Raw genomic sequence first — 12,075 nt, 5'->3', positions numbered from 1 at the left:
GTAGGTCCTTTTCTTCTCTTGTGTTTCCCACTTAGAGAAGTTCCTTTAGCATTTGCTGTAGAGCTGGTTTTGTGGTGCTGAATTCTCTTAGCTTTTGCTTGTCTGTAAAGCTTTTGATTTCTCCATCGAATCTGAATGAGATCCTTGCCGGGTAGAGTAATCTTGGTTGTAGGTTATTCCCTTTCATCACTTTAAACATGTCATGCCACTCCCTTCTGGCTGGTAGAGTTTCTGCTGAGAAATCAGCTGTTAACCTTATGGGAGTTCCCTTTTATGTTATTTGTTGTTTTTCCCTTGCTGCTTTCAATAATTTTTCTTTGTCTTTAAGTTTTGCCAATTTGATTACTATGTGTCTCAGCATGTTTCTCCTTTGGTTTATCCTGTATGGGACTCTCTGCACTTCCTGCACTTGGGTGGCTATTTCCTTTCCCGTGTTAGGGAAGTTTTCAACTATAATCTCTTCAGATATTTTCTTGGGTCCTTTCTCTCTCTCTTCTCCTTCTGGGACCCCTATAATGGGAATGTTGTTGTTTAATGTTTTCCCAGAGATCTCTTAGGCTGTCTTCATTTCTTTTCATTCTTTTTTCTTTATTCTGTTCTGCAGCAGTGAATTCCACCATTCTGTCTTCCAGGTCACTTATCCGTTCTTCTGCCTCAGTTATTCTGCTACTGATTCCTTCTAGTGTATTTTTCATTTCAGTTATTGTATTGTTCATCTCTGTTTGTTTGTTCTATAATTCTTCTAGGTCCTTGTTAAACATTTCTTGCATCTTCTCAATCTTTGCCTTCATTCTTTTTCCGAGGTCCTGGATCATCTTCACTATCATTTTTCTGAATTCTTTTTCTGGAAGGTTGCCTATCTCCACTTCATTTAGTTGTTTTTCTGGGGTTTTATCTTGTTCCTTCATCTGGTACATAGCCCTCTGCCTTTTCATCTTGTCTCTCTTTCTGTGAATGTGGTTTTTGTTCCACAGGCTGCAGGATTGTAGTTCTTCTTGCTTCTGCTGTCTGCCCTCTGGTGGATGAGGCTATCTAAGAGGCTTGTGCAAGTTTCCTGATGGGAGGCACTGGTGGTGGGTAGAGCTGGCTGTTGCTCTGGTGGGTGGAGCTCAGTAAAACTTTAATCTGCTTGTCTGCTGATGGGTGGGGCTGGGTTCCCTCCCTGTTGGTTGTTTGGCCTGAGGCGACCCAGCACTGGAGCCTACCTGGTCTTTGGTGGGGCTAATGGCGGACTCTGGGAGGGCTCACGCCAAGGAGTACTTCCCAGAATTTCTGCTGCCAGTGTTCTTGTTCTCACGGTGAGACACAGCCACCCCCCACCTCTGCAGGAGGCCCTCCAACACTAGCAGGTAGGTCTGGTTCAGTCTTCTATGGGTTCACTGCTCCCTCCCCTGGGTCCCGATGCGCACACTACTTTGTGTATGCCCTCCAAGAGTGGAGTCTCTGTTTCCCCCGTCCTGTTGAAGTCCTGCAATCAACTCCTGCTAGCCTTCAAAGTCTGATTCTCTGGGAATTCCTCCTCCCGTTGCTGGACCCCAGGTTGGGAAGCCTGACGTGGGGCTCAGAACCTTTACTCCAGTGGGTGGACTTCTGTGGTATAAGTGTTCTCCAGTTTGTGAGTCACCCACCCAGCGGTTATGGGATTTGATTTTATTGGGATTGTGCCCCTCCTACCATCTCACTGTGGCTTCTCCTTTGTCTTTGGATGTGGGGTATTTTTTTGGTGAGTTACAGTGTCTTCCTGTTGATGATTGTTCAGCAGTTAGTTGTGATTCAGGTGCTCTCGCAAGAGGGAGTGAGAGTATGTCCTGCTACTCCGCCATCTTGAACCAAATCCTCTTTTTTTTTTTTTTAATTAGAAAAGACAATTCTTTTGGCCACATGGCATGTGGGATCTTAGTTCCCCAACCAGGGATTGAACCTGCGTTCCCTGCGTTGGAAGCACGGAGTCTTAACCACTGGACCACCAGGGAAGTCCAGTCTATAATTTTCTTATATATCTTTGTCTGGTTTTTATATTAGAGTAATGCTGAGTTCATAAAATAAGTTGTGCAGGGTTTACCTTCTTTTCTGAAGAAAGTTTGTGAAGTGTTAGTATTGTTTCTTTCTTAAATGTTTGGTAGAATTCTTCAGTGAAGCTGTAAGGGGCCTGATATTTTCTTTCTGGGAAGGTTTTTAACCACAGACACAACTTCTTTAATACCTATAGGATTATTTGGATTATCAGCATCTTCTTCAGTGAGCTTTGATAAATTATGTCTTAAAAGAAATCTGTCCATTTTATCTAAGCTGTAGAATTTATGTGTATAAGTTTGTTCATGATACTTCTTTATCATGCTTTTATTTTCTGTAGGATCTGTATTGATGCTCCCTCTTTGATTCCCTATGTTAGCCATTTTTGTCTTTTCTCTTTTTTTCATTAATCAGGAATGTAGAAAATACCTTATTTGCATGTTTGTGAATTTTTAATTGCCAGCTTTCTGTAAATGGCAGGCTGTTACTGAATGCCAGCCAATCCCAGCTTTCTGTATGATAATGGAGTAGCTGGAAGGGCCAGGTCTCGACCCCACTTGAGACTTCCCATCTTCATTACCTTCTGCCACATCAGTTCTGGCATAATTAAACAAGGCCCTCACTTCATAGAGGGAGTTACATTTGTCTTCTTCTGGTGAGGTTGGTTACTCCATGGGAAGTTGAGAGTGCAGCTGGGCTTCAGTTCAGGCTAGACTATTCTGCTGACACAGTCCCTGTCTCCCAGTGGCTGCAGGCTGCTCTTGTAAACCGGGGAACAGAGATACATGTCAAAGCCAGAAAAACTGGCTTACCACACGCCTTCCCCTTGATCTCTGCCTCTGCACTGGTGGCCACGATGGCCCTGTTAGGAGGAGCCTCTAAGACATACACAAATTAGCCAAGGTGAGGAGAGTGGTTCTCTGGGCACTTTCACCTCTCCCTTTACTTCTCTGCTGTGCCACTGAGATAAGTGGTGCTCACACCTGTCCAGAGCTGCCTACTGAGCAGCACCTCCACCAGTTCTTTTGTTTTATTATTTTTAAACTGTGCCATAACTTGGCCAAGCACTTCATCATATACAGTAGCTCATAAAGTCAGCATCAAAAACACATGGAGGGGGCTTCCCTGGTGGCGCAGTGGTTGAGAGTCCGCCTGCCGATGCAGGGGACATGGGTTCGTGCCCCAGTCTGGGAAGATCCCACATGCCGCGGAGCGGCTAGGCCCGTGAGCCATGGCCGCTGAGCCTGCACGCCCGGAGCCTGTGCTCCGCAACGGGAGAGGCCACAACAGTGAGAGGCCCGTGTACTGCAAAAAAAAAAAAAAAAAAAAAACCACACATGGAGGTAGATGTTATTATCATCACATTTTATGGACAAGGGGAGAAGACTTGGAGGAGTAAGGTGACATACTAAGGTCACATAGCCAGTAAGTCCCATACCACGTGTCACACTCTGATCTTTCTGAGACCAGAGCCTGTGCTCTTACCTATCCTCCCCATGCTGAGTGGCCTGGATGCCCCAGCCCTCCCTCTGTCTGCATCTCTCGGAGAGTGGGTTGTGGCAGAGCCAGCCCAGGTCCATCTCTGGAATTCTCCACCCGAGCTGACCCCTCTGGAAGGAAGATAGTTGACCCGCAGTTGAAATCACAGCAGATGGGGCCAGCCAGGGTTTCTAAAGACCATGAGGCAGCGGCAGCTTCCTTTAGCTTGATGGACAACCGTCTAGATGGAACAGGACCCTCGCATTGAGCCAAGCTGCTCTTAGCAACACTTTTATTCCTCATCCTGAAATTGCATTTGGAGAAGACAAACACTTTTTTGGTTTGACGTTTTGCCCATCTTTGGACTATTAGTTGATGGTTCCTTCAGTTCAGTTGTTTCTGCTCTATTTATTTCTCCCATTAACACAGATCCACCAATGATAATAGAAGTCACCCGTTGCTTTTTTTGTTTGTTTGTTTTTTGCGGTACGCAGGCCTCTCACTGCTGTGGCCTCTCCCGTTGCGGAGCACAGGCTCCGGACGCGCAGGCTCAGTGGCCATGGCTCACGGGCCCAGCCACTCCGTGGCATGTGGGGTCCTCCCAGACCGGGGCACCCACCCGTTGCTTTTTCATCTAAGCTGCACAATTAAGGCTTGTCACTTGTGCTTTTCAGTATGGTCTGTGCTCCCACTGTTCCTCCTTTCTGTTTACTCATCTGCAGAATTAGGGGAGTCCTGTGCCCAATCTCAGATTCCTTATCTTGCTGTAGCATGTTGGAGTGAGGGGGAGAGACAGGGGTTAGATCATAGAATGTTGGAGCTGGAATAGACTTCACAGCTCATTCTAGAGGTAGTTGGCCCCATTTTACAGACGGGGAAATGGAGACCACCCAGTAGACTGCAGATGGAACCTGGGCCTTCTAGTATCCAGGCCAGCGTCCTTCCTGCTCTCCCATGTTGCTGTCCCAGGTGGACAGACCCTGGAGCCACTTTCTCTAGTGTGTGTGAGGAAGCAACTGCTGCTTGTTTTAGCTGGAAAAACCCATTCTCACTTTCATCCCTGATGTGGGCAGATTCTCCCAGGCTTATGTGGGAAGTAGAAAGAGGAAGCGAGTGAATGATTTTTAGTGGCAAGACTCTAGTAATCGTCCTTCTTTTGAGGGTCTCAGAATCTCCACACTTCCCTGGGGGTTGCTGGCCTTGTTGGAGTTAAGCCTCCTTTTGGCCTTTCCCAGGGAGCTAGTCCAAGGAAGCCCAGATGCGTTCGTTTACAGTTGTCTCTGGATGATGCTCACCAGTTCTGTGCTGGGAAGGAATGTTCCTATCCCCTTGTTTATATCTCCTGTTGGAGAAGGCAGGGAGACACACCAGTTAAATAACCACAACTACCTGGGATCCTGGAAGGGTAGCAGATGTGTTATGTGGAAAAGTTGTAGGTTTGCTCAGATTTTTCTGTTATTTATACACTCTGTGAAGAAAATTTAGTGTCTCTAGAGAAGTCATTTATAGTCTCTGAGCCTCAGTTTCTCTAAATATAACATGGGAACAATATCTGATTTTCCTCTTCCACAGGAAGGGTACCATAAGGAAGGCTTTTCTTTTTTTAATAAATTTATTTACTTATTTTTGGCTGTGTTGGGTCTTCGTTGCTGCACGCGGGCTTTCTCTAGTTGTGGCGAGCGGGGGCTACTCTTTGCTGCAGTGTGCAGGCTTCTCATTGTGGTGGCTCCTCTTGTTGTGGAGCTCAGGCTCTAGGCACACAGGCTCAGTAGTTGTGGCGCACGGGCTCAGTAGTGGCTCACGAGCTCTAGAGCACAGGCTCAGTAGTTTTGGTGCACGGGCTTAGTTGCTCCGCGGCATGTGGGATCTTCCCAGACCAGGGCTCGAACCCATGTCCCCTGCACTGGCAGGCGGATTCTTAACCGCTGCACCACCAGAGAAACCCCAGGGAGGCTTTTCCGATGGTACCATATGAAAGGGTTCTGAAAGCAAAAATAATAAAAATGATGCTACCATAAATTTGTTGAATTAGTTAATCTTGATTAGTAGTTGCAGATCTTTTTCTGCACCTTACAAAAATCAAGCTATGCAAAAAGAGAGCAGATTCCAGCCCTGAAATAAAGCAGCTCAGAGCCCAGTAGCCGTGACAGAGAGGGGCCCTTTGTTCATTGATGGTCTTTCACTTCCAAGAAGGAAAGCTTGGGAGAGGCAGGCTGGTACCCGGGATGTCCCTGTGCCCAGGGGTATTGAGCTGGAGAACTGAGGTCCCTGGTGGGGACACACAGCCCAATCTGTACAGATGCTGTGGTGCCACTTGGGACGCCTGTGGACATGCAGCTCTGAGAGCCACAGAAGACTTGAGAATGTCACAGCTTTCACAGCCCGGCACCTGGAGAACGGCTATACCCCTGGCACGGAGGGATGTGTTTGTTGTAGGAGTGTATGTATCTGTGTATATGAGTGTAGCTGTGTGAGTGTATGTATGTGTGTGAGTGTAAGAGCGTGTGTGTATACAAACGTGTTTTGGTTTGAGTCAGAGTCTGTATGTAAGAGCATGTGTGCATGCGTATGTGAGTATGTGCGTGTGTGGATGTGTTTATGTGTGTGTACATGTGAGTATATGTGTACGATCATGAGTGTGAGAGTGTTTGTGTGTGTGAGCATATATTCATGAGTGTGTAAGTGTAGTGTGGGCGTGTGTGTATGTGTGTTGGGGGCACAGGCCCTTTGGTTAGCGAGGGGCAGTTCTGCAGGCCTGTGGTTTCCTTTTAAACTTCAGCCTCCTTGCGAATCCCCCTGTGTGAATGGTGAGGGAGGTAGACCAGTGCTGCTCAGACCATCTGTGGTGAAGGGTCAGGGTTCTTTTCCTTTTATTTCCTACTCATCATGGATCAGTACTTTTGTAAAATATGCTAAAAATGAATTACTACCAAAATATAGTTTAAAAAGACACAAAATATCAGCCCCAACTTAAAATTCTTAGATGCAAGAGGCATAAGATTTCTCCGTCAAATTTCTATGAAGGTTTCTGGAAGCTCCCTGTGAGTTCCTGCATGGGACCCGGTGGCAGCGGGGCTGGCAGAGCTGCTGGGTGCAGCCCTGTGCTCAACCCACGGGCCGAGGCGGAGAGGAGGGAAAGGAAGGGGTGCGGGGGTTCTTGGCTGCAGACTGGCCTGGAACCCCTCTGCTGTTCAAGCAGAGAGACTTGTTCAGGGGTATCAGCAGGTGGCACGGGTTTGGGGTCAGAGCAAGAGGCTCAGGCTGCCTCTGCCACCCGTGTGCCCACAGAATGGGGGCTCCCAGCCCCTGAGTCTCCAGCTCATTTCTGAGTCAGCTGCCATGGGTGTGCACATAGGGCTGGTGGTAACTAACTTTTTGCCTTGCTGGGAGACCTACGTCAGATTTGTGATCCATAGTTTTGTCTGAAAGGAGCTTTGCAAATGCCCACCGTACGGGGGTTCCCTAATTACAGTGCATATGTTTATAGAGAGAATTATGGTCATTCGATTTTCTCTTTTTTTTTTTTTTCCCCAACAGAATCAAGGCATCTCTTGTGTCTTTTGGCCTGGGATGTCCTGGGGTCGGGGAAATGGAGGGAGTGCTTAAGATGTGGTGAGAAGCTGCTCTGGGGACAGACAGCGGGAAAGACACCATCTGTGCCTTTGCCTTAATGCTTTTTCATAGTAGCCTTTTAAATCTATAACATTTGATGGGCATCTTGTCAAAAACAACCTCAGCCCTCCCCTCGACAGTGGCAGTGTGCTGAGAAGGGCTGCTGTGTGGTGCTGCGGGAGTTGGGGAAGGGACACTGGTGGACGGTGCCATGTCAAGGTGGCCCTCGGGCGACCAACTCTTTGGAATAATGTAGAAGACCCGGGTATCTGCTGGTGCCTCTGGTTCAACATTTTCGAGGTGAAATGATTGAGAGCGAGGAAGCCGAGCCAAGAGGTCATCTTTGGTGGGTTTTGCTGTCTTATCCGAGTGGGTATTTCCTCAAGAGCCAGAAAGATCTTTGCAACTGAGCCCAGTTGCAAAGGGCTCTTGTCCTCACCGTCCTTCAGGTTTTTTGGCTCTTCTAACCTGTATCTTTCTCCAGGTGACCACAGCACAGAGCACAGCATCTTTAAGTGTCTCGTCTTTGTTTCTGTTCCCAGGGCAGGACGATCCCAACAGTTTGCGCCATAAATACAACTTTATTGCCGATGTGGTGGAGAAGATTGCTCCTGCTGTGGTTCACATCGAACTGTTTCGCAAGTAAAGAGAGCCTTCCTTTTGTTCCAGGGCCTCTGAAGCTCCCACTGAAACCGCTGCCATTAGCAAAACATCAGAGCTATTTAAAGTGTCACTGAATATAGTCCTACAGGAAGACAAGCATTTCTCCCTTGGGATGTTTTCCTGTTCGACTACTTAAATCTACATTCTTGACCCTTCTAGATGTTTTAAGAACCTCTGGTTCTGAAGAGATTCCCTAAGACTATTTTCTAAGTGGAATGTTTGGATGCGTATAGATGTCAGTCTAACCTTCCACTTTTTAAAGTTAAATAAAGCCAGTGTGTCAAGTAACAATTGCTAGATGCGTGCTACTGTTACAGGATCAGTTCATCAGTGTGTCTCAGAGCTGATCTGAAGATGTTTCAGCCTTAACCAGGTACTTTTTTTGGTTCTAGGCTTCCTTTTTCTAAGAGGGAAGTGCCTGTGGCCAGTGGGTCTGGGTTTATCGTGTCCGAAGATGGACTGATTGTGACCAACGCCCACGTGGTGACCAACAAGCACCGAGTCAAAGTTGAGCTGAAGAATGGCGCCACGTATGAGGCCAAAATCAAAGATGTGGATGAGAAGGCCGACATTGCACTTATTAAAATTGACCACGAGGTAAGTGTGTTCCCCACCTGCAGGACCAAGTTCTCAGATGCCTTGACTGACATTTGGCTGAACCTGGAGAGGTCAGAAGGCCCCAGAACTCCCTGATTTCATGAGATTCTGAAGTGGGACCACACTAGTCAAGTCTGGACCAAAGGAGAACATTTAGGAGATGCTGAGTGTGACCTGGGGTGGGGGAGGGGAGGGAGCTCATGGAAGCTTCTTTAATAAGCAGGCTATCAGGTGAGAGTTTTAACAGTCGTGTTTTCAATTTTTATAAAAGCAAGCAATAGGTTTATAAAGAAATTAGTAGGTAAGCAGTGAAAATTGAGTTTCCCTCCCGTTCTTACCCCTGAGGCAACTGTGGTTACGGATTTCTGTTCATTTGTGCACTCGTCACCTGTAGAGAATTGACTGGGTCTTGAAGTTAGCCATCATTAGTATGTGAACAGCCACTCTGACAACAAACCAGGTCTCCCAAAATGGGTTTTTGCAGAGTTACTAGGTGTGTTTTAAAACAATACTCCACACAAAAACGTTTTGGAAACCGTGAATGAAAACAAAGCTAATGGAGTGCGTCCTCATAGCGCTTCTCAGAGCTTTTAATCTGCTAACGTGCATATGACTCCCCTACAAAAGGGTGTGTACTCTAAACTACAATGTTCTGAGTGTAGATTTTTTTTTTTTTTTAAACTGAGACACGAAGAGCTCAGTTTGGGAAAAGGCTTGCTTTCTTTTGAAATCTTCTCCACGTAGGCATTTTTGTTCTGTTGATTTGTTTAGCAGTCTTCATACCTGAACTTAAATCCAATTTTTGTAGACCATCAGCAATTCCCACTCTTTGGTACGTTAGTTATGGAGGTTTGTCTTGCTATGTGGCAGGTGCCTAGAGAGATGGTGTTTTCTGGTTTCTCCACACCCTTGTCATTTTCCAGACCTCATCTGGAAAGAGGAATCACGCTAGGCTGTAATCTTGTTTCTGGCCCAGGAAAAGATCATAGACCTAGAGCCAGGAGGGATCTTCTCCGGCTCTCTGTACATTTTACTTGATCCGATCTGTGAAGGCAGACCCAGGTGGTACAGCAAGGGCTGTTTATGTTTGTGTTGTTGATTGGGACAGAAACAGGCTCTGTGCCTGGTGTAGGTAACTAGGTAACTGGCCTTTAGCGAGGTCTCAACTGCATATTATTTCTGTTAGGTTACCGTGGAATTTCTGTAACAACTAATCTTTCAAAATTTGTTTATCAGTCACAGTATAATCATAATAACGTCTACTTGATAAGCTCCAAAGCTGGACCAGGCTCTGCTTTCATTTGTAACTTTCACTTAATCTGCACGATAGCTGTATTATTGCCATTTTATAGAGGAAGAAACAGGGGTTCAGAGAGCTTAAGTCACCTGCCCGAGGCCACACATCTAATGCCGTGGTGAAGTTATAGCCTCCGAAGCCGGCCAGGCTCCCCAAGTGCCCAAGCCCGTGACCGTTATGGGAGGGACGCAGCCTGGCCTTTTGGTGTGATGGGCTGACTCAACTTTAAATAGCCCACTGGGAGGCTGGCGCACCCCGGCTTAGGTTCACACTGTGTGAAAGGTGTCCAGGATGTGGTAGTCTCACCGGAAGGAGGCGACCAGAATAGCATAGCCTGTGGCCACACGCGGGACTTCTCAGCTCCACCGAGCCCTGGGGAAGCAGCCAACCTTGCGGGCTGTCTGCAGGCAGGGTGCTGGTCTGGACGCTGCGTGAACTGCCCCCGCAGGCTCATTTCATGTTGGGCACGCGTGGGTGCAGCCCATGCAGCTGCTCTGGCCGGGGGATATTCTTTTCAGCTTTTGAGCCAAGGTGGCGAGTGTATTCTCCTGCCATCCCTGGCATGTCCCGGCTGGCTGTGAACCATCTCCCATCTCGACAGACCAGCTTTGTAAGGTGTTTCTGACCTGGCTCCTGCTGTCCCCGGGAGGCTAGCCTTCCTGCCAGCAGCACGCTATTTGAGATGCGTTTCTAGCCCAAGCCTTTCAAAATGGAATCGGAAATGAGAGGATATTAAATTGCAGACGCCCACACAAGAGACTGGTTTCCACTGACTAAACTGCTTTTTTTTTGCTGATCGTAGTTGGAAGTGGAGAGAGTAAAAACATCTCTTCCAGCTCTGTCCATTTTGTTCCCTTAGTCTGATGATTGATTATTTAGGAGCGGGGGCCGGGGACTGGCTTGTAATGAGGCTCAGTTTGGAAGCAGCCTCTCACCTGGGTGAATACAGATGTGCCCGAGCACATGATAAACGTGCCGGCAGCGCTGGGGGTTGAGGTGAGCTTGCCTCGCGCTGTGTCACCTCAGCAGCAAGAAACAGGGCAGGAAATCTCAGAGGAGGCAGAACAGAACCAACCAAAATTGGACTTGAGGGTCGAAGTCATTCCGAATTGCGCTTGCCGTGTGAGGTCAAGGCCCAGCCTCCCCAGGGCCATTTGCTAATAACCCAGTGGAACTGGTGTGACCGCCCCCCCCCGCATACACGGGCCCGATGGTTAAGTTGGTGCCTTATACTCTGGGCCCATTTCCTCCCCCCAGCACCAGGATTTCACTCGAAGGGCTCTCCATTACTTAAACAGCCCTCCTCCTTCCTGAGCGTGCGATTCATGCCACTTTTAATGAATGGAAATGACCGTGGACATCTGTTGTCACTGCCCACTTCTCACCCACACTGTTCCCCCTTCTTCTGGGAGCAGAGGCCAGCATCTCCTTCGGGGTCCATTTCTCCCCCACTGGAAAGTCTTGAAGGGACCACCAGTCATGGCACCCCACCCTCCGGGGCCAGGTGGACACAGGACCCATCAGACCGAGCAGATCCTCAGCTTGGAGCAGCGGCTGGATGCCACCCACAGAAAAACAATATGGGGGAAGCTGGTGTAGCCTCTGCTGCCGGGACCCCGCTGCCCTGAGTTCCTGCCCTTTCTGAGCCTGATCTGCCTACTTCCCCTTCCATTTTGCAAGCCCCACCTCACATCTTCCGTACACCTGCCTCGGCTTGAAGTTGCCAGAGACGTTTCTGGGCTTTTGCGACCAAAGGAATTTTTGCTTCTCACTGCCGAGCAGACACATGTGCACTCACTTTCCCCGCTGAGTTTTGAGCCAGGAAGAACCTTTGGAAGAAAGCTCACTGAGCAGAGCAGCTGTCTTTCCCTGGTCTGCTGCTCCCACCAAGCTGGAGAAGGAGGGTGTCCCCCTGCAGGCCTATCCCCTCCAACCACAGCCGGCCCGGACATCTCTTTCTGTGCTTCTGTCCTAGGATTTGCAACTCCCCTTTCCTCAGGACCATGACTGGGACCAGCATTCATCAGGGGAGGGAATGCCAGCTGCAGGAAGGATGGACAGTGTGCATGCAAACAGTTTAATAGAAAGCAGCTTTGAGGGCAGACTAGTTCAGCCTTACATAAAAGCGGTTTCCAAATGTGTTGAACATGACACTGGCTGTGTCTGCAGAACATTTAACAATTTTCTCCAAAGGCAGCATTTTGTCTCTGCAGTTTTTTGGCTGAGTAGTTCAGGGAGAGAGAGAGAGAGGGAAAATATTTGGTTTCTTTAGGCCAGAGTGCAGGACAGAAACACTGGGGATGTACTGAAGAAGGTGAGAGAGGAAAGTTACTTTTGTCCCGGCTGCTCTTCCGCTGTGCTGGTTTGGGAAACAGGCAGGAGAAGGTCATCTGTTCTCCCGCCTTGATGACGGC

General features: G+C 48.1%; 1 protein-coding gene across 1 annotated transcript in view; it reads left to right on the top strand.

Moving 5' to 3' along the window:
• Positions 1–12,075, top strand: part of HTRA1 (HtrA serine peptidase 1) — a 57,525-nt gene that overhangs the window by 25,035 nt on the left and 20,415 nt on the right. The window contains exons 2-3 of the mRNA XM_060098608.1: positions 7,647–7,746; positions 8,160–8,364. Coding sequence (XP_059954591.1) covers positions 7,647–7,746; positions 8,160–8,364 — 305 coding nt within the window. The remainder of the gene's footprint in view (positions 1–7,646; positions 7,747–8,159; positions 8,365–12,075) is intronic.

This window comes from Mesoplodon densirostris, chromosome 1 (assembly GCF_025265405.1).
Source record: "Mesoplodon densirostris isolate mMesDen1 chromosome 1, mMesDen1 primary haplotype, whole genome shotgun sequence".
Classification (NCBI taxonomy): domain Eukaryota; kingdom Metazoa; phylum Chordata; class Mammalia; order Artiodactyla; family Ziphiidae; genus Mesoplodon; species Mesoplodon densirostris.
This window is presented reverse-complemented; position numbering and strand designations above follow the sequence as displayed.